The 22,230-nt window shown below is 51.4% G+C and overlaps 1 protein-coding gene across 2 annotated transcripts in view; it reads left to right on the top strand.

Annotated features, from left to right (window-relative positions):
- LOC135324848 (ciliary neurotrophic factor receptor subunit alpha) overlaps positions 1-22,230 on the top strand; it is a 347,194-nt gene that overhangs the window by 241,465 nt on the left and 83,499 nt on the right. For both annotated transcript variants that reach the window (XM_064501838.1, XM_064501837.1), the window contains one exon: positions 9,588-9,669. In XM_064501838.1, the coding sequence (XP_064357908.1) occupies positions 9,588-9,669 (82 nt within the window). The remainder of the gene's footprint in view (positions 1-9,587; positions 9,670-22,230) is intronic.

The raw sequence follows: 22,230 nt of genomic DNA, 5'->3' as shown, positions 1-22,230 counted from the left end.
CTGCCCTCATGTGCTTCCTCCTAGAGCCAATTTCTAAGAAGTGCGATGCTATTAGTATGCTGTGCTTTGTGTTGGCTTTTATCACCGCTGGAACAGATGGCTGAGTTTGGACTGCTGCCCTCTGTTTGCAGATAAACCAGTTAATTTTGTGGCAGTTGCGAGGACAGGTACAAGCTGCAGGAAACATCCCCCTTCAGGGCTCTGAGAAAGACACGGGGAGCAGACGGCGGCAGGCAGCTGCCCACGCTGCGTGTGTGTATAAGGTAACGTTTCCCTGTAGCGGCATCCGCGTGGAAGAGGCATCAAAGTAATGGCCATGGAGCTGGCGGCTATTTAGAGGCAGGTTTGCTGGAGATGTTCCCAAAAGCGTGCCCATGCTACGTTTTTCTGACATTGCTCAAGGAGGTAGGATGTGCTTGGCAGAGAGCCGCGTGACGAGGACGATACGTTCATTGGGAGGCTGAGGTTTGCAAGGCCACCTCCCTTCCCATGCTCAGTGCATGGGTTAAGCAGGTTTAGGCTGATGCTCCCTCTAGGAGAGCGTCTTTCTTCATCTCCACGGGCTAGGTGAGAAGCTTTAAGGCAGCTGCATTTCTCATTCAGGCATTTTGCTTCAATATGAAAGGTAAGTGACGCCAGGCTTGTGTGCATGTGTGGTGGAGCCAAGAGCACCTCACACTTATGGTTTGAGATACCCCATTACAGATGCACGTCTTCAACCAAAGCAGTCGGGAAAGTTTTTCAAGGACTTCTCTCGACTCTAGCTCTGTCTTGTCCTGATCATGCTACCTTCCTCTATGAGTCAGCTTGTCCAAGCCCTGGGCACCTTGACGATTGGGGTGAGCTGTTGTGTATAATGTGTCAGGCAGAGTGTGTGTTGTCCAGCTGCTGTTATAAATGGGTGATCTGTCAACATCTAGTCTTGTTTAAACATCCAGGAGAGATGGAGCTTGCCTAGAAGTCAGCCTTATCCTGGGCTGGGCTGTCCTGACCTCTGTGACTGGCATTGCAGCGAGAGCTCAGCTGTACGTGGAGGGAAGGTGACTCAGGAAGGAGAAACATTAGTTCTTCTATGGGAGTAGGAATTGACTCTTCTTGGCTGGGTGTGTGGCAGGAGCAGCTCTGTCTCTGAAAAAGGCCAGTCTGGTTATTCCCTGACTTACAGCTTACACTGGCTGCTGGCACTTTCCGCTCTGCAAGAGCTGCTCACCCACAGAGCCAAGCACAGTGATGAGCAGGTGGGCAGTGGGCAGAGGATGGAAGAGCATCCTGTCCCGTGGATCTTGTCCCTTCCTCAATGCCAAAGGGCCATGGGTTGAAGACAATTTGGGGCTTGGTGACCTGGTCCTATACTTTTCATTCTTGCTCTGCAAGTTTGGCCAGATGCCTTCCCCTTTCCATGCCTGTTCAGTGTCTCCTAAACCACGTGTGTGCTGGAGGACAAGAAGAGTCTGTTCTCGTAGAGCACCTTGTACAGAAATGTGTGGATCCAGTGGCACTCCTAGATGGGACTGTCAGAGGAAGGCTGATCGAGGGGCTCTTCTGTGGGGTGATCCTTCCTCCATGGGTCTTCTCTTTTGGCATTTTTGTTTCATTATAGGAAAGGCAAGAAGCGGAGGGAGGAAAGTAATAGTCCTCAAAAGCAGTGAGCGTATTAACTTCGTCTGTCCCCAGTAATCCCCGTGGTGCTCTCCATCTCGGGGGGCAGTGCTAATCACCCTGTTGGCAGCAGGGGCTTAAATTAGATTTAAGAAGCCCTTTCAAGCAGAAGCAGCTCTGACCCTGCAGGTAAGGCTTTCTGAAGCACATATTATGGAGATGATAAAGCCCATCTTTTCTGTCCTCTTTCTAAGCAACAAAGTGAGGTTGAGCTCTGACAGGGACATTGTGAGGCCAGGGGTTTTAGGGCTATTAGTAAGCCTCTTGTGTAAGACGTTAACAGACAAGGATTTTGTTCTCTCCTTTCCCTCGCCTTCCTGCTGCAGAAAGTCTGCCTTTGAAAAGGAGATGGCACTCAGTGCTTTCAGGAACATGAGAGGCAGAAGTGGCAAAGCAGACAGGTATCTATACAGTGCTGGATGAACGATGAGATGGTGACTGCTTGTGGGGCAGCTGAGGATGTTATGCCCGTTAGAGTGCTCTGCTGCTCATCTTTCTGGCATGTGCAGCTCTCCAGGAGCCCATGGAAGAGCTGGCCTGAGCTAGGAGCTGGAAGGATACTAGAGAAGCTTAAGCTTCCAGATCCCTGGGGCTGGAGGATCTCTGGCATGGTCTCTGCTGGCAAAGGACTGGGCTGAGTGACAGAAGATGACTTTGCTAGGCCTGTTTCCATTGGGTTGGTGCCTGGGAAGTGTCTGCAGCAGGTGTCTCTAGTGCAAACATACTGTAACATCTGCAGTACAGATGTACCATAGCACCTCTGGTTCAGGCAGATCATGGCATCTCCTGTTGGACAGGCATTTCAGAGTATCTACAGTCAGCATCTGCAGCACAGGGGTACCATAGCATCTACACTTGTCATCTGTAGTACAGGTGTGCCGTAACATCTACAGTCAGCATCTGCAGAACAGGTGTACTGTAGCAGCTATAGTCAATGTCTGCAGTGCAGGTGTACTGTAGCATCTACAGTTGGCAACCGCACTACAGGTGTACCATAGCCTCTCCAGTTGACATCTGCAGTGCAGGTGTACTGTAGCATCTACAGTTGACCTGTGTGGTGACAGGCATAGCGTAGCATCTGCAGTACCAGCGCAACAGGGACAAAGCCTTTGGAACACACTTGGCAAAGCTGGAGCGGAGACGCACAGGGAGGAAATGAGTTAATGGAGCTTTTTTCTTTCCTAGAGCACCACTTCAGAGCCAGGCCTTGGTAACAGCAGAGCTGATGGGAAATTTCCCAACAAAATGCTTTATCATAGCAAACACTGGGTTTTGGAACTACGTCTTCTTTTGCTGGATGAATCTGCTTTCAGGAAAGCAGCCTTATTTCTCTTTACTGGGAGGAAGCTGTTGTAGGTGAGACTCTTGCAGAGTTTGAGCACTTAGCGTAGGGGGTCTTTTGCAAGCCAGGCAACAGCCCCAGCTGAAGCCGTTGCGTGTCTGGGATAGGTCACAGAGGCACTTGCTGAATTGCAGGAAGCTTGAGAAGGTCTCGGGTTGTCTGGGCTCGGAGCAGAGAATTGCTGGCTCTCATAGATGTTCTCAGGAGGCCAAACTGTTCCCAGCTGGCTCTAGCTGGTTGATGCCTCGTTACCAATGACTGTCCCAATGGCTTTGGGGGGCCTGTTAAAGGGGAACTGGAAAGGATCAGGCCCTCTGTTCTAAGTGGACTTAGAAGAGGACACTGGGAGTGTTCAGCAGATGGTGGCATCCTGTTTTCTCTGTGGATCCATGATCCCCTTCTCTCTTCTTACCAGGATCAGAACTGTCCTCATCCCATGATGTCATGCCAATGGCTGGCTGTCACATCACTGTGCCCCTTCCATCCTGCTTGCAGGGGCCACCTCTGGTCTTGCCTTCAAGTGGATTTGTCCATGGATCCACATAGCCTGATCCTATTCAGGGAAGAAATACTGGAAATATATTTGGTTTAGTGGTAACAGCCAGAAGTGGACATGTTTATGTCCATGTTGAATTGTCTTCTCCCACTAAGACTGACCATGACTGATCTCTTCATTGCCCCTGTAGCAAAGAAGCCAAGAGCTGAGCAGGACCTGGGACCTCAATCTCATCTTGCTGCTAGCTGAGTGGGAATTTGGGGCTGCGTTGAGAAGTGATATGTCCATGTTGAATTGTCTTCTCCCACTAAGACTGACCATGACTGATCTCTTCATTGCCCCTGTAGCAAAGAAGCCAAGAGCTGAGCAGGACCTGGGACCTCAATCTCATCTTGCTGCTAGCTGAGTGGGAATTTGGGGCTGCGTTGAGAAGTGATGTGGAGGGAGCTGTACTTCCACCTGGATCCTGTGGCTGAACAGAGACCTTCTGCCTAAGAGATACTCTTTTTCCAGTATTAATTCCCACTGACCTTGCAGATCTGGTGAAGTTGTACGTTGTGTTCATCCAGTGCCAGAGTAGGTGGTGCCACAGTGGGGCACTGCCATGGGATGTGGGGTGCTGCAGATACTAAACATTTATGTGTGTTGAAGGGAAATGGGGCAAGTCCATGGAAGAGAAACCCACCAATTACACAGAAAAATATGTATGGTGGTAGTGTGTGGCTGGTGTCTGGGCAAACACGTGGGATATCTGACAGTTTTGCTCTCTTCTTACCCCATCCCTAAACACATGGATGAGGCTGCAGCTAGAAGCGAGTCTGGGTCTGATGCCGCGCTGTATGTGTGCATGGAGGAGTGCACTGCCCAGCAGCCTCCTCCACAGCTTTGTGCAAATGTGGCCGTACTTGCAGAGGACTGGTGTTGCTGCCCCAGAAAGAGCAGCACCCCAAGCTGAGGCGTGCAGGTCCTGCCTGCCTCCATGTGGGTGGGCGAGCTCATCCAGGGTTACGTGAAGCCAGACCTCCTCTCAACTTCTGACCAAGGGCTAGCGGTTCATTTTGTTTCTTCCAAATTTTTTCACTGCTGTGAGAAGAATTGCATCCATCTATGTGCATCAGAGGTGGTGGTGGTGGGAAAAGCCATAGTGGTTTAGTCCTGATGCTATCATGAAATGGAAGAAACCTCACTGGAAGAGCTGCTTGTACAGCATCGTTGTTCAGATCTCTGGTCCGAGAAGATTCAGAGATGGTTTAGTCAAATATCCAAGGTGTCTCGGGCTTGGACTCCCAGCTGTGCGGAGCTCTTCTTTTGTCTCAACAGCCAAGAAATGATTCACTACCGGGGCAAAAGCAAATATTGTCCAAACTCTTTTCTGCAGCAGATTGAGCTTTCCGCTGCTGGGTTTGCTGTGTAATAAATGCAGTTCCCCACCGTCACCTTTCAAATGTTCCCTGCCAAAATGGGGACGCAGCCCTGAGACCTGCATATTCTAACACTGCTGGTGATATGCCGCTCACTGTCCTGTGCATCTGTGTGCCAGGATGTTGCCTTTTGTTAGTGAAATTATTAGATGAGCAACTACAGTAAATGGAAATTTACATTAGAAGCATCTGCAGAAATTGTGGAGGTTTTGTTATGTGCTTGAAAAAAATGTGGCTTTGGGCAAAACAGGCAGACAAAGCAAATATTGCATGGGAAATTGTGATTCGAGTGAGAGAAGAAAACAAAAAGTTGGTTTTCTGTCTAGATTTTTCACACTAAAATAGCTCTGGTTCCTGCTGGCAGCAGGGTTTATGTCTGAAAAAAAAAGTGGAGTTTTGTGGAGAGGAAAGTGGCCGAGAGATGAGATTTCTGTGCTGGCACTAAGACTGCCTCTGTCGCAACAGAGCCAGGACTCTCAAGGGAGCTGGGCCATGTCCCTTACCCCTCTCTTTTTCCACCTGTAAGCCAAAAGCATCACCCTCCTCACCCTCCTCCCAGAGCCTTCTGCTGCTGCTGGGCTTGGATCGTCAATGCTTTGGGGCAGGAATCATCTCTTGCCATATAATTGTGCAGCCCTGTGTCAGTGTGGTCTGGCTGCAGGTGAGGCTGGCAGGCACACAGACAGAAACAGCCGTGATTATTTTAATGACTGATAAGATGAGGAGCAGCAGGGGAGGGAAAGTGGCTTTCCTCTGGGGGAGGAACAGCAGATATGAGATGGGGAGCATGACGGCTAGTGATGTTATTGGTACTGATGTGAGCCAACTTAAGGCTACAGCGTGCAGACCTCACGCTTCAAAGAGCAGCCTGATTGCCTGGGGAGTCAGAGGGACTTCATTGCTCTCCCGTCCTTCATGTTGCACAGCTGCATGCCATCTGCAAGGGCACGATGGCTGCTCTCCCCAGCTGTGCGTGGCAGTGAGCTGCCAGAGGTGGAGTGCAGTTAGATGGACTGATGGTGGGCACTCTGGTGGGAGAGCCATGGCTCCTCTCCCTTGGCTGTCCATCCTTGGTTGCTAGCTGTGGGTAGATCTTCACCAGCCTGGGGAGGCTGGAGCTGCTGCTGCAGACAACTTTGACCCTCCCAGCTTCTCCTTCTGCCTGGTGGCTTCCCCACTGCCATATGAATGGCACCAGCCACTGCTTTTAACCCCATCCCCTCATTTTTTAGTTAAAGCCCAGACCTGCCAGCATCAGCCTGGATGTCCCAGCCCTGCTGCTGAAATCCCCAGGGCTGCACGTCTCACCTGCTGTCTCTTTAGGGGCTGTGGTATGCACTGGTGTGGGCATCTCTACACCTGGTTCCTGGGGGAAATTGCTCTATTATTTGCAGCTGTGCGTTGGGCTGTTCTGCCCAGCACCGTGTTGCTTCCAGCCTTCCAGGGCCTATGGGTCTTGGGCCACAGGATGGTCAGATCTAGCCTCACTGCAAGCAGCTCTGGGAGAAGAGGACCGGCCCTGGCCCCCAGCAGCTTCCAGGAGAGGTGTGAGGGGTGCAACCCCTGTGCCTTGGTCCTCCATCTCCCCACGCTGAGTCCAGAGCAGAGCATGGAGCCTGCTCTTTGAATCCACATGGGAGTGAGCCCCAGTCCTAATCCATCTCCAAACAGCTCCAGTTCCTGATGGGATAAGCCAATCCTGTGGCTTTTGGGGAATATTTAGTAAGAAGTGAATTTAAGATCAATAGGGAGTGGCAGCTCTAGCAATTCCTCTCTCACTTGTGCTCCAGGTTTGCAGGTGCATATCTCTGCTGACCCTGCAGCTCCTGCTGCTCTCCGGGCTGCTCAGCAGCACTGTATTTCAGCATTGCCCAGGGATTTGTAGTTTTGCCACAGCTCTGCCGTGTCCTGCACCCAGATGCTGCCACGGGTGCACCAGGCATGGCGTGACTGAGCAAAAGAGGCCCTGCCAGTGACATGCACTGATTTGCCGGCTGCCCCTCTCTGAGACAGTCGGGAGAGCTGAGCCCTGGAGCTGGATGAGTACAGGAGTTACCTTAATGTAACACCTTCTGTCTCTGCCCTGATCTATCCCTCACCTCAGGCTCTGAGTCAGGGTATTTGTGACTACCTAGGTGTGGAAGGGATTTAGGGAGCACCTCTTCAAACCACCCACATTTAATCGAGAATCAGGTCTGGTGTGTTTTCTATCAGGACAACCAAGGATTTCTCCTTTTTGTGGAAATACCCTTGCGTTCCTGCTCCCTTACCCCGTTCCTGGAGGAGGCAGGCGGGGCGGCCCATGAGGGATGAAGGAGGGGTTCAGGGCAGAGGATGCTGCGACGCTCGGAGCAGAGGGCAGGATGTTCTGCCATGTGGTAGCATTTGGTTTCTGCAGGTGGGTCACTCTGGCCCCAGGAGGGAGCGAGCCTAGAAGACTGCAGGGAAGCATGGAGGAGGTAGAGCATATGAAAAAGAGGAGTAGGAGAGAAGAAGTGGTGTGAATGATAACAACATTATAATTAGCACTTAGCGCTCCTTGCCCAGAGCTTTCAAAGGAAGGTCACCTTCATTATCGCTGTTTTACAGGCAGGGAAACTGAGTCACGGGGAAGTGGGAAGAGCGATTTACTCAAGGTCACCCAGGTGGCTTGGGGCTAGGCTGGGAGCAGAGTCTGGGTCTTGTGCATCCATCCCCTTCTGTCACAGCACGTCAGGGCCAGGCCTCGCTGCCAGCCCATGCGGCACAAACTGAGAGCCGTAAATTCAGCAGCGAGGCCACTGGAAGGTCCCTGGTCCTTTTCTGTCCATCTCCTTTGCCTTGGGCTCCCATGGCTATTTCATGTCCCGCATCTCTCCTGGCACTCCTGCCCCTGTGTGGAGAGATGTCTGTGGCCAGGTTGGTCCAGCACCATCCCCAAATCTGCTTGCAATGTCCCCCCCAGCCATCCTTGCCTTGCCGTTCAACCCTTGTGTCCTGCTGCAAATCTAAGGCCATCTGGGGTCCTGCAATGGCCATGTTGGGTAATGGTTTTGCTCTTTTTTTTTCTCCTCTGGCCAGTACAGCTCCCCCTTTATTTAGGTCTAAATGGATGCCATCTGGCTAACGAGCCCATACTCATGTTCTAGATTAAAAGGCAATCCTCCGCGTGTTACTGATACGGTGCTGTAGATTAGCGAGGTTTAAACGGTTTTGAAGGTGTAATTTGCTTTTCACGCATGATGCTATTTGCCTCCTGGCAGGTGGGCCAGTGGCCTGGCTCCTGTGACGGGGCAATGCTCACTGCGCTCTCCGGCCCTGTGCCGGCTCCAGGGTGGCCATGCAGGCTGTGACCCTATGTGCCTTCCCCATCATCATCCTCAGCACCATGCCTTGTGTGCGAGTGAGACAGCAGCCTGCCTCCACCATGGCCCTGGCTCCAAGAGGAGCAGAGCCTGGCTGTCCTGGAGCATCTTGCCCGTTGCATCTCCATCTCTGTCTGCCTTTAGCGGGGACACAACTGTTGCAACACAGCCTGTGCTAGTCCTTCCCTGCGAGCGCACGGCAGATTGCAGGGCCCCTTGCCTTTCTAGCAGGGCGAGGGGAGGGTGCATTGATATGCCTGACATGACACTTGTGCCCAGATCTCCCCGCCGCATGAACTGACTCACTTGCAGCTTGTACAGCTCCTTGTGTGCAGCTTTGTGCGTTCCTGGGCAGGGGAAAATGTGGGCCAGGTGCCCCGTGCTGCACTGTGCGCGGAGGTGAGAGGGGAGCCAAGCAGCCGGCATGATTTGGAGACGGAGGTCCGAGCTTTCCCTGCCCCGGCACATGATCCCACAGTGCTGGCTGGTGCCTGGCCTCAGCCTTGCTCGCTGGCAGTGAGTTCAGCCTGTCGCGACAATCTGGCTAAAATGCTTCTCTCCGCTCCACACCCAAACAGGTCCCGCCTGCAGAAGGAGCCTTGCCTCTCATTTCTGCTAGCCAGCTCCTACCTCCACAGCCCCGTTTTATTTGATTGCAGAAATAATAAGCTGGAGCGAGGGAGCTATCTGGAAAAAGAGAGCTCAGCTGTGCTGGGAGCCTGATTCAAAGAAAAGGGCAGGTTCCCCCTCCCTGCTGCAGCTCCTGCCAACCCAGCTGGCTTCCCAGGCCAGCAGCTATTCAGCCACTGCGGAGACGCCAATGAGAGTTACAGTGTCTCTTGCATGCCCATAAATGCTGCTGCTGTTCTATCAGGGCAGCGCAGTGCTCAGTGCTGTACGAGTAACACCAGGATCAGGAGAGACCACGCTAGAGCAGCAACTGCCCGCACTAGGCTCCTGTGCCTGCTCCTGGGGTGATGCTGCAGCTGCCTGAGAGAGCCCGGCACTAGAGTTTGACTTGCTCAGGGAAAAGTTGGAAATGAGGTGAGAGAAATGCAGCATCTGTGCAAGGCATTATTGTAGCCTCTGGGCACCTGACTCTGCTGGCAGCTCCAGTGGAAAGTGCCAGAGGCCACTGAAGGAAGAAGAGCGTGCTGGCAAAATGACTCTTTTTGCAGAAAGTTCCCCCGTGGCCATGCTGGCGTCTTGCTTCGCGGCCAGCTCCTTGAGGCCACACCGCACCCCAAGACTGGCTCTCAGCGTGCTGCAGGCGAGCTCTCCCGGAGCCTGACGCTGACTGCTGCTCCTTGTGTTTGCTTCCACAGATGGCTAACCCGGTGCCGTCAGCCTGCTGCGTGGTGCTTGCCGCGGTGGTGGTGGTGTACGCTCAGAGACACAGCCAGCAGGGTGAGTCTCTTCCGACATCTCCAACCATGCATTTCCCCAAAAAATCCGGGCGCCTTTCCCCTGGCCGCTCTCCGGGGGCAAGCCGTGTGTGCTGCCCGGGGTTGCCTGATGTTACCTTTCTAGTCGTTGGCCTCTACTTTCCTCTGTGACGCGCGTGCTCCCTCCTGCTGGCCTTTGGGCAACTTCGCCAGCAAAACCTGCATCCCGCCAAGCGCCTGCCCACATGGCCTTGTCCCCCAGATGCGCCTTGTCCTACCCAGACCCCTTTGTGTCTGGGGTGCCCTTACTGCCAGGTCACCGTCTCTAACCCCCTTGTCCCCCCTTTTGTGCATACTGTCCTGTGCCATCCACCTCTGAAGGAGTGGGAGCGTGGGAGGAGGCAGACCAGTGCTTCGTCCTGGTCTTGCCTCCTGGGGTGACTTTATCCTGGGGTGGGTGGCTGCTGGGACTGAGTTTCCGTCTCTCGAAGCCCAGCTCACCTGCTTCATCTGAGCCTGTGGCCAGCACCCACACTCAGGGTTGGCCCAGCTGCACGCACCACTAGCTCACGCCTCTCCAGGTCAGTGGGGCATTGGGGCTTTCCTTAGCAACAGCTTTACAGAGACTAAAGAGGTGTTGAGAAGTTGGAGCTGGAGGACCCAGGAGGGTTTTGGGACAGCTAGTTGGGTCCAACCTTTGGGGCCACCTATGGCAGCCCTGCCAAAGGGGGGCAAAAAGGGGGAACCCCAAAAGTCACTTGCTTTGCTGGCAGCTAGCCTGCCTGTATTGCTTTCTGTGAATTACAAAGGAGAATTTTGCTGACTGGCTCTAAAGGGGACATGTGTGCATCCATGGGCTCTGTGGGGTTGATGAACCCAACCAGGGCATCCCACTGAGCTGGTGGCATGAATGAGAGAGCTGGGACTGTGCTGAGGTTGTCCATGTGTGCCTGGGGGACAGCAATGGGCCATTCTGCTCTTGAGAAGGGGCTTGGACCCCTGCTTAACTGACAGCACAGAGTACACATTCCTGTCCAGTTCCCACATGGAAAATTCACTCTTAGATCCTGCAGATCAAGTGCTGCTACTGTTGAAGAGGCAAGAAAAGTTTCTCTAAATCCAGCTGGGTGGTTTTACATTGCTGGAGGCTACCAGAGACAGCATCCAGGCCAGTTTGTAAGCTGAGAGCCCTATTTGCTTGGACACAGAACAGTTGGGGTCCGGTGGTGCATCCCCAGCGCATAACGCCAGCTATGCTCTGGCAGCAGGGAGAGTCTGTTGGGTGATGTTGGGTGAGCAGTCCCAGCACTTTCCTGGGGCACCTGCTCAACATGTTTGGGTGCTGAGTGGTGGAAGGAGCTGGAGTGGAGGTGAGCTGTGTGCTGCTCATGGTAGTGGGATGCTTTCTTCAGAGAACTGAGGCCACCAGTACCTTGAAAGACCTCGGGTAAGGCTGCCAGAGCATCCCTTGGATGTACTGTGTTGCTTCCCCCTGTGTTGCAGGGATAGCAGCCCAAACTTGTCCCACAGATAGATGCGCAAAAGATGGAGGTACCATTTCAGGAATATTCAGGTGCATATTTCAGGGATATGCACTGTGGAAATGCATTGTCTAGACAGAGAAATGAATCACTAGTCCCTGCCAGCACTGGCCAGAGCCAAACATTTCACCATTGGCAGGCATGTGCTGGTGCTGGGAGAGTGGACATGGGTAAGGCTGCTGTTCCAGGCCCTTGGCTCCTTGATCCCTCAGGATTCACAGATTTGACAGCTTAGCTTCCCCCTCCCTCCATCCCTCCTCCTTCCCTCGCCCTGGCTGCATTTGGCAGGGAGGCGTCTTGGGCGCCAGCTCTGAACAGGAGCTGCTGAAGCCTGACGGCATCAACAGGCATCTGGACTCGATGCATGGATAAAACAAGGCTTCCACCAGCTACAGTAACTAGAGAGGCTGCTCTGCAATGGACAAGGGCCCTAGAGGAGGTAAAAAGGAGTTTGGGACCACAGAGTGAGAAAAATAGGCTGTAAGAGCTGGAAGAAGGCTGGTGGGACAGTTCCACATCTGGCTGAAATATAGCGATCCCCCTGAGGAACTATGCCCTGCATTCCTTGTGGACACCACTCTGAAATGCTATTGTGGGACTGGGAGGGAGCCATGGCTGTGGACATGTGCTTTGGAGCAGAAGGTCTCCTGCCAAGCCCCATCCCCCCTGTGTCACAGTCCCCGGCACCTGGCTGGCAGGGCTGGGAGAGGCCCTGGTGCTGCAGCCAGCATTGGGAGCGCCTCTCCCATGCTGGAGGGCAAACGGGTCTAACACCTGAGACAACGTAAATCCCGACTGAGTGGAGTGGGGGAAATGTGCTGGCATGAAGTCCATTTGTAATGTGGCTGAGGCATGCTCAACTTTAATAGCTCATGAAGCACTTTAAGAGATGCATTAGCACTGCATACTTGAGTGAGGAGGATGTGACAAGCTGCTAAGTGTGTGCGAGCACGATGCTGCGAGGTCAGGCACCTGCTTCTGACTCTCATGTGCACCCCGGTGATTACCAAAGCATCCTACAAAGTGCCACATGAAATAACAGCAGTGTTGGGCTCAGTGGAGGTGAGGTTGCTCATGTGTTAATTCCTCTGCTGCTCGTCTTTGGCCCCACTCCTCAGAGCTGTGAGACTGAAGGGTGCATTTGTCTGGGACACAGGAGCCAAGGAGCTCCCCAAACTCAGAGGCTGGGGTGCTGGAGGAGGTCGGAGCTAAGTGGATGTACAGGAGCTGCCATTATCTTTCATCCCTCTGGTCCTGAGTACATCCTCAGGACAGCCTTGCTCTGGAAGACAGTTTTCTTCTGGTGATGCCCTGTACTCTACACTTGTTTTTGGCAGTGCATGCAACATACTCTGAGGCTGGGTACCTGCCATGCCTTAACGCATGGTCCTTGCAAGAGGGAACAGGCTGCGCTGCCAGCAGGATCACTCCCTCCACAAGCGGGCAGCAGCTGGAGCTGAGATACGGAGCTCCCTTGCTTTGCCCCCGCGGCAGGTTGCTGAAGATACAACTTCAGCCAGCCTGATAGGCACTGCCACAAGCTAGAGCTATCAAACTAAGATCGCTCTCAGCCTTCCTCTGCCACGATGCCTTTGGCACACGGGAGGTGCTGTGCTGCCTTTTGCGCCTGCATTGACACTGTTTTCGGGCAGCTGGGGTGAACCTTGGGTGCTGCTGAAGCGAACAGCGTAGCAGGGAGACAGCAGCTCCTGTCAAGCAGGAGTTACACAGTGCACTCACTGCTAATCCAATTGCTGCTAAACCAATCACTCCACGCTGCTAATCCCATCACGCTGGGTGGCTCTGGCGGTCTCTGCTGACGCGCTTGGTCTCACTGAAGCTGGGCCAGCGTGGGTGGGATTGCTGCAGCTCGAGCCGGTGTTGCGCTGAATCCATGCCATTTGCCCACCCTGGCCGTGGCGGCAGGCTGATGCTGGGCCCCGCTATGGGGCTTGCCGAGTGAGTGGTCAGGGCATGTGTTTTGCAGCAGAAGCAGGAAAGGGAGCCAGCTCTGGGCATGGCTGGCTCTGAGGAGACCTGCCGTGCCTCTGGGTGTCCCTGCCAGTATTTTTTTTGTCCCATGAATCTGCAAAGCTCCCGGCAAAGCAGAGGGATAGACAAGAGTTGCAAGAAGAAACAAGAGGAGTCAGAGGAAGAAGAGCTAGCTAAAGGCCACGCAGGAGAGCCTGGTATCCTCCGCGTTAGCCGGAGTAGCTCAGTTTTCCCTGGCCTTTTCCTTCTTGCATTTTCTTCTCTAGGCAGCAGTCGTTGCTGATTTGTTTCAGAATATAGGATGGCGATAGGAAAACCATAGGGGAGAAAAGAACTGAAGCTGCCTGCTGTAACACGTGCAGCTTTGGTAGACTGGGGCTTCAGTTGTGTCCCCCATCAACACTGAGAACAGCACTGGCAGATCCGCTACCCTGCAGAGATCCTCTCCACAGCAGTGCTTAGGTGCCCTCAAAGGAAGGGAAGAGGCCATGGCATGGAGACCTGGGGCTTGGCCAAAACTCCTTAGCCTGGGAAGTTTTTAGATGTTGGAGATGTGTAGCCATGTGTCAGGTCACAAAATGGGTGTGCATGGGTGATTTCAGCTCTTTCTAGCCACTGCCAGGACTGCCTGTGGCTGAAAGGAACTGTTATCCAGCTACAGAAATCCTGGCAAGAGGGAGCTCACTGCTCCGGCCTCCTGCCATGGCCACAGCTTCTTCGCCATCCATCAGCTCTGCCACAGTTACATCCACATCTGTCCCAGACTGAGATTTCTCTGCTTTTAAAAGAGGAGTAATTCTGCTTTATTGATCTTCACCTTGCTGAATTAACTCACGTTTAAACAATAATTACGTTTTCACCCTGGAGAGGAGACAAAGAGATAAATGCCTCTGGAAATGAATGTGTTTCAGATGCCACGTGCCGGGGTTAATTTATTGATGTGCGTAGAAGCTGCTATCCCTGCTTTCTCACCAGCAACAAGCAATTAGCCCCCATCATTCTTCAACCAAGGAAGAGAAAGAGAGATTTTGTTTCATTACTTTCCCTCCTCTCTTGTGCCATTCAGCCCTTGTGCTAATCTTTTGCAATCAGTTCTGCTGCAAAGCCTCCCGGGAGTTCCTGTTTGCATGCGCCTCCTTAGAAATGCTGACCACATTTCAGCCAAGGCAAAGTCTAGGCTGGTAAACAGCCTTCGCAATGCACAGCAAAGGGATGCAAATTGACTTCTCAATGAGAAACCATCTGTAGTTACCTCCCTCTCTGCCCTCCTTGCCTCGTCCAGCCTTCTTCATGTTGCGTTTGTGGGCCAGCTGGGATGCAACCAGCTCTTTCAGGGCCCTGCCTCCTCATGCATTACATATCCCATCCAAGTCCCCAGGGCATCAGACTAGTGCAGTTAGTTAAACTTGTTGCTTTGGTTTTAGGGGTGTTCTCTGGGATTTGTGTGCGTTTTCTGTGTAGAAGGTGGTTTGTGGATTTTTGCAGAAATATGTGGTTTGTTTGTAGATCTCTGAGCTGTTTTAGTTGTTGTTTGAATGATGCTTAGTTAAGGCACTTGTATTCAGTGTGATGAGCTACCTACGCCACGAGGCTCTCTCTGGTGTCTATGAGTTGGATGCACAAAGAGGATGTTGTCTGTACTTCTCCAAAGGAGAGGAAGCGTCAGGCCAAAAGAGATCTTAAGTTGCTCAGATCAGGTCCATCTGTCTCCTGTAACACTGCAGAGGGGGATGGACAGGGATGTCACATATGGGCTTTGTGGCCAGTAAAGCCACAAGGAAGTCACGGGCTAAGGTTACAGCCTTTCTAGGCTTGGGTGGGATGTTCATGAATACTCCCTAAGCATAGATGGTGAGAAACTAGCTTTAGCAATGCTCAGAACCTTCAGAGGGTTTTGAGAAGAGGTTGGATACATATTTACCAAGGGTAACACACTGGCCAGGGGTGTCAGCCGGCCTGCTGACAATCCTTCTGACTCTTTTGTTTGACAAAGCTAAAAAATAATCTTGCTCTTTGTAATTTCAAAGTTTCAGTATAGTTGGGGTGGGTGAGAAGAAAGTTTGGGATTTTTTTTCCATCAGTCTTTTTCCCTGTTTTTCAGCTAGAGTACATCTATTTTTGCACAACACTGACTTTTTAAAAATGTCATTGTGATATTCTTCCCTCTTACATCCCCTGCTGCTTTTCTTGAGCCCAATTTTGCTATCTATTGCTAATGTCTGCTCAGCAGCTCAAGCAGTCTCAGGGGCCTTCCACACCTGCCCTGTACTAACAATATGGCTTTGTTCCTGCTGATCACTTTGGAAACAGAATTTGTGAAACCTGGGTGATCCAATCATTTTTTTCTGCTTGATTTAATCCGATTATTCCTGGTTATAAAAATTTGAAGCCAGCATATTGTTCGGCTGTGTAATCTGTGATGTGTCCCTGTGCCACAGTGTCTAGAGCCAAGTGGGGTATTTGGGGGAAACATCTCACGTGCCTTGTCTTGAGCTTATGCTCCTCCTGGCCTCCACTCTGCAAGGAGCCAGAAGGTACTACAGTTTTCTCTGTGGATTTTCTGTGGGCAGGCGGTGCTGGTTGCAACCCAGAGCAGACATCAGAGCTCTTGGAGCCATGCTCTGAGCTGGAGCAGCAGGGCCCAGTGCCTGACACACAGAGACACTTGCTCTGCGTGTTTCTTCTTATATATAGCTATTTTTAGAACTCTTTCAACAAAGCGAAGTCCTCTCTAGTCCCTGCAGTGACATGCATCAGCTGCTTCAGGGCAAGGTGCAAGAAGACCTGTAAGAGACAGAGCGTGATACCCACCTCATCCAAGCCTTCAGTCACCAGCAGTTAGGGTCTGTCCTAGACCTTTTCTAACCTCTTAGTTCTCCCAAAAGAGAAATTTAAGGGCAGGAGGAAGTGGTGTGAGTGCCTGGGCCAGAGGCCGGATTAGAGTATCTTTCTGCCTTGGCATGAAGAAGTGAGCGAGTCCTGTAGCATGTTCCTTCTCACCTAATTCTTCTCATCTAAATTTGGGAAACCTCAGCATCCAGCCGTTGGATCTCCTCATGCCTTCCTCTGCTAGATTTCAGAGTGCAAAGATTTACCCCTGGCTAGGTACTTACAGAAATCGACCAAGTTATATTTTAATTTCCTTTGGTTGGGCTTACGCTGGGCATCCTGCATTTCTCATTCCAAACTATTTCTTGTTTTTTCCACATTGCTCCAATCAGTCTTTACTAAGCTGTTTCCAGTTCATAGCCATCCTTTCTGAAGTGTGTGCATCTGCTCTTAAGGCAGCACTGCAGAAGTAGTGTCTCCAGATCTACATCCAGAGGATCTTCTCTTCTCTTCTCTTCTCTTCGCTTCGCTTCTCACCATGATATTGCAGTGCATTTCAGTCATGCATTAAGTGACATGACTAACATCTGTCATGTGTTGTTTTTTTTTTCTGTCCTTTCCCTAGGGCGAGATGTGTGTGCAACAGAGTGTTTTGGAATTTTTATAATTACCCATACCCAGACACTCACTGCTCTCTGTTCATGCTGGGAAAGGCAAGGTCAAAGGGAACGCGTGCGCATGCCAAGCAAAAGGCCGGTAGGCTTGAGATGGTGCATGCTTCCTGGAGAGCCTCATTCCATGCTCAGTCTTGGGCCAGTGCAAGGGAAGGCTCTGCCTCCTGCCTATTGCTTACCATCTTCCCACTCCCCTTGACATTTCCTTGCATCTCCAGCCAAGTTTCACTCTAGTCACAACGTACTAGCACTTCATCTCTAGGTGGTTCCTGCCAAGGCCTTATCAGAGTTGTCCTCCCCAATCACACTCCTGCCTCCTGAAAATCTGGCCTACATTCCTTCCCTGTAGATGAATGGACTTGCATTTGGCTGCATTAAAACACATGCTCTTGCTGAAGTAAGGCTAGTATATTAACTGCTCCAGATCTCTGTGTACAGTGGACTTGTCCTTTCCATTATATATGGCAGCCTTAGTGTCACCAGCAAATTTTGCCAGCAACAGTTTTATGTTTCCTTCAAGGTAATTGATAAAGTGAGTGATTAGCAACAGGCCAAGAACGGAGCCCTGCGGGGCCACAATAGAAACACCCTCCTACAATGATCATTCCCCATTAACAATTAATTTCCCATTAGCAATTACATTTTTTAATCCTTCCTGTTTTAACTCTGGATACTCTCATTATCCAGCTGGCTGAAATATGACTCTCATTCCAAAATCCAGTCCTGTTCAGCGTTAGAGCTGGTTGCATAGTGTTTCCAAAACCTCTCTCCAGCTAGGAAGCAAGACGTAGCTCAGCTTCTTCCTGTCCTGTACCTCTTGCTCTCTGTGAGCCATCTCACAGTCCAAGCACTGTTCCCACCATCATTAACTCCATGGAGAGCTTGGAGACCCAGAACTGAGGGATGGTGATGGACCAAGAAAAAGAAATCTTTTGGTATCGGAAGGATGTTATCAAGATTAGCCCAGCACAGTCAAAGCCACAGGGCTTAGCTCAGCTGGTTATCCGGCTAAATGAGCTCTGTGCACAGTGGTATAACACATTCTGGTAAAGGAGCCATCTGTACCTGAAAACTCTTGGCCTGAGGGTATGTCACAAATAGATGCTCTTGCTTGGGAGCTGCCTCCTTCCCACTACAAGAGACTGCTTGGAGAAAGCCACAGGCATGAAGGCATTACTGGAGGTGTGAGCACATCAGGACCCTAGCTCCTCTGGCAGAGTTGATTGCAGGCACTGCCTGCACCTCTGCACCCCCCAAGCAATAGGCTCACTTCTGTAAGCAGCTCATGTACATGGCGAGTGAGTCAGCCTGAGTCATCAGGGATGCATTACCCCTCATATGAAGGCTCCAGTGCCAGCTGCTTAGGTACCGCGATTAGGATTTGAGCTTCACCGCAACAGAACCTGCTTAAATCATTCTGAAGGCTGCCATTCAAAGGCGGGCATCTGCTTTTCATGGCTTCATCTCGTTTGCCTTGCCTTCTTCCCCGGGCTAAGCTGTCCCAGGTCCACGTCTGTCTGTCTCGAGGCAGGCATCATTCTGGTGTGGTTACTGCATCCTCCAGGGGCCAGTCCACCAACCTGCCCCTTGCTGGCACAGGGTCCAACCTGACTGTACCTCAAGTTGCATGGTAGACGCGTCCCTTGGGTGCCTTTGCAAGGAAGGTCAGTAGTGTCCCTCCTTGGGCATTTGGCACTGTGCGGCTTCCCCTTTCCTTCCCCATCTCCCTGCCAACCCACAGTGCCTTGCCCCGTGGGAGACCCCAGCTGACAGCAACTCACCCCATCTGTGGTGACACTCCAGCTGCCACCTGTTAAACATTGCACATGACATTGTGGCATTTAGGAGCCGTTAAATATCTGTGGTTCCCCTTGCTGCTCCAATCTTTCCCTGCTGCCTCCCCAGACCTGCCCGGCCCTTACATGGTGACGGTGAGTCTGATAAGAGGAAGCCCAGACCCAAACAGGAATGCACTGCCTCTCCTCCTCTCCAGCTGCTCTCCTTTCCCTTTCTCCCCCTCTTTTCTTTTCCTCCCCCTCTTTCTGCCCCAAAGCACGTGGCTTTTTTGCAGAGCGAGATGCATCTCCTGAAAGATTTCCTATCTGCAAAATAAAACAAAAAGCAAAAATAGCCCCAGCTCCTGGAACGTGTCTTTCCATTACTGGACATCCCTCTGAGCTCAAGCAGATTTCCTGCCCAGACATGGAGTGAATTATGGCCGAGCTCTCAGAGGCTGACCTTGTGGTCAGGCGGGGCACAGGCTTGCTAATAAATGTGGTCAGCCCCTACCGCAGACAGCCTATTTTTAGTGCCTGTGTTTCCTTGCCTGATGCCTCCCGCTCCCCGTGGCCTCGGGGGCCTGCCTTGCTGCCCCACGGACCCTGGGAGCTGAATGCCCGTGGGAAGCTGGCTGACGTGGAGGGACAGCCCTGCTGGGAGCATGTCTGAGTCTCGCTCTTCCCAGTTTGGACCTAGCCAAGAGGCTTCATTTCCATCAAAAGAGAGTGGGAGGAGGTCTTTGTTAAATTTGCACTGCCGAAAGTCACTGCGACAGCTTGGGAGGGTGGAGGGGCTCCTGCGCGTGCACAAAGCAGGAGTGGCCTCTCCTGCCAGGAGCATGACTCCACTCCATGGTGATCTAGGGTTTACACTTGAAAAACAACAGCAGATCCATATGTGATTGATGTCCCATTGTGTAAAGGGCTGTCAGATACACAGGGAGAGATGCTCTTAAACCACAGTTGGGGAAGAGAGGAAAAGGACAGGAGGAAAAATAGAGGGACTGGCACTTATGCGAGAGGGAGCATCTCTCTGACTTGAGCACTGCTGTAGGACTTGGGAAGCATGCTCTTTGGAGCCACTGCACTTCCCGCAGTGTGAAGACGTGCAAAGGGTGTTGCCAAACAGCAAACTGCTTTTACTATACAAATCTATGGCAAAAGATGTTGCTGGAGATGCTTCCACTGAGTTCACACCTTTCTGGTAATGGAAAGAGTTAGAAATAAGTCAACAGAGGTGAGGTTCTGGAGCAAGCCAGTAATCTGCCATCTGAGAGCCTGGAAGGAAATCTGTAAGGAAGGTCTGTGATGTTAACAAAAACATGAACTCTTCCATCAGCTGTAGGTCTTGTGTGTTGAAGCAGATAAAAAAGGTGTAGATTTAAAAAAAAAAGAAGCTAAAGAGTAAAATTGCAGGTCTGGAAGTTTTTGGACCAGTGAGTGTGATTCCACAAAACTGGTGAAAATAGTTCACATTTTTAATGAGCGTGAGAAGAAGAAAACACCGGGAGGATTGCAGTCTGATAGGATTAATTAGTTCTGTCAATGGCAAGGAAAACCATGTCTCAGTAATCTCTTAAACTTCATTAAACATATCGACAAGCAATGAAACAGGAGGAATGGGGTTTGTCCACCCAGGCATTCAAAAGAGCTTTGACAAGCACAAAAGGTTAGCAGAAAATTGACATCCTCCTGGGGTATGGCAGAATTGCCTGGAGGAACCAGTGCCAGAGACACAGGGTGTTGCAGGTTCAGTTTTGTGGTGGGAAGAGGTTTGCAGGAGGACTCCAGGGTCTGTGCTAGGACCTGTGTCACTCATTTTGTGCACAGATGATCCAAAAAGCATTGAGAAGTGAGGTAGCAGCCTTGGCTGGTGGCACCAAGCAGCTTGGCATAGTCAGGGTCACAGAGGAGACAGTGCAAGGAAACCTGGAGCCCTGCCCCGCTCAGTGATGTGCTCTATGCCACCATGGCTCTTGAAGAAGGGTCATGTCCTATCCTGGCACTGATCTCCTTTGGTGAGGGAGGAAGAAATCCTTGTCCATGGGTTATGCCCATCATTGTATTGCCATTGCAAAGGATTCCAGAAATGGAAGATCCTGGAAAGAGTTACCGTTGGTGTGGAAACCTTTTGTGCTTCAGGAGTTTGGCTTGAATTACGCCGCCCCCCCCCCCCCCCCCCAAAAAAAAAAAAAAAAAAAAAAAAAAAGCTTGAAAAGGTCTTGCCTTGAAAGTCACATGCAGCTGTCCTAGGGAGCCAGCCATCTCACATTTCCAAAGCAGCCCATTCCCTTCCAGTTCCAGGACACATGTCCAGCTGAACTTGGACTGAAGGTGCTGCTTGTTAATTATCTGCTTTGAAGAGTTTCCAGTGACTGAAGTCCTGGATCACAGGCTGCCCTGTGACTGCAAAGCAAATCTTTGGTCAGGCTGAAAGAGCAGAGTGCAGCTCTGGGGGCAGCTCTGGGGACATTGACTGCAGGAGCCCAAGACCTTACCAGAGGGTACTACAAATCAGCACTGAAGTGTGTCAGCAGGACTGCCTGCGGATGGACTCCAGGACTGGCAGGGCTGGGGCTCTGGGGCAGGGTCATTCAGGTCCTGCACATCCATCATTAGTGTTGGGCATGGAGTGAGTCACTTGTTGCTAATTGGCTTCAGTCCACCTGTGACACATCGGTGACCAAGCAAAGCCCTGGATAAGGGGAAGGCAGTCAGAACAAGGCATTGAGATCAAACATCATCATCTCTGCTTTCTGGGGAGAGGGTTTTGCTAGGGTAGGAAAAGAGCAAGAGCAGAGGGATCAGGAAGCATGCTTAACAGAGCAGATGCTGGGACATAACATGCATGAACCTTAAAATGTAGAATCTTTTTTGGGTTAATTTATCTGGGCAGAAACGGTGCTTGTGTGCAAAGGGAAATACTTAATACTCAGATTCCTAATCTGAGTGGGAGATGCTGGAGTGTGAAAAATAAACAGGAGAGCGACTTGCAAGATTTGCAGTCTGTCCTAGGGACGAAAAGATCATCTTTCAGGATAAGCAGGCATGGGCAGCACGAAATGGAGTGGATCCATGCGGAGAAGCCAATATAATTTTGGCATATTAAAAGAAAAAGAAGAAAAAGAAGATAGATTGAGCAGGGTCTGTGGCAGCCTCATTACAAAGGGGAAAAGTGATGCATGTCACCTTGTAATGAGTGCTTCAGGAAGGCCAATCAGGTGAAGAAGTGAAGTGAGACCGCAAAGCGATCAACAGTGGTGGAAGCAGGAGGGGTTACAGCATTATTAGTCCAGTGTATGGACCATTGATCTCTTGGTGTAGGATTTGCTGCGAAAGGTTGTTCTTTAGGCTCAGCTGCCACCAGGTGCTAATTGAAACTAAGGAGTCTGGAGGCTAATTGCACCCTCTTCCTTTGCTTAAAGGCATCCTGCCAAGGCTGGTGTTAGGAAAGGGGCTTTGTGCATGTGAGTCAGCGTGGGGATGAAACAGCCATCACCTCCCCTCCAGAGGCAACGAGAAGGGGCTAAGTACTTTTCCTTACACAGCTGCATATGCATCTCTAGGAGGTTAGTCCCGGCACACAGCCCTGGACAGGACACATCTGCCTCCCGGTGCAAATCTCGTTGTGGATGGGGCAGAGCCTCACCATGGGGTATGTGCAGCTGGCAGAGCATCATGCATCCCTCTCCATCCTGGGTTCAATGTGTCTTGACAGAGCCTTTCTAGCTTTTCCAGTTTGCAAATCCTGAAACATTTCCCCTGGTGT

Source organism: Dromaius novaehollandiae, chromosome Z (assembly GCF_036370855.1).
Source record: "Dromaius novaehollandiae isolate bDroNov1 chromosome Z, bDroNov1.hap1, whole genome shotgun sequence".
In the NCBI taxonomy this organism is placed as follows: domain Eukaryota; kingdom Metazoa; phylum Chordata; class Aves; order Casuariiformes; family Dromaiidae; genus Dromaius; species Dromaius novaehollandiae.
This window is presented reverse-complemented; position numbering and strand designations above follow the sequence as displayed.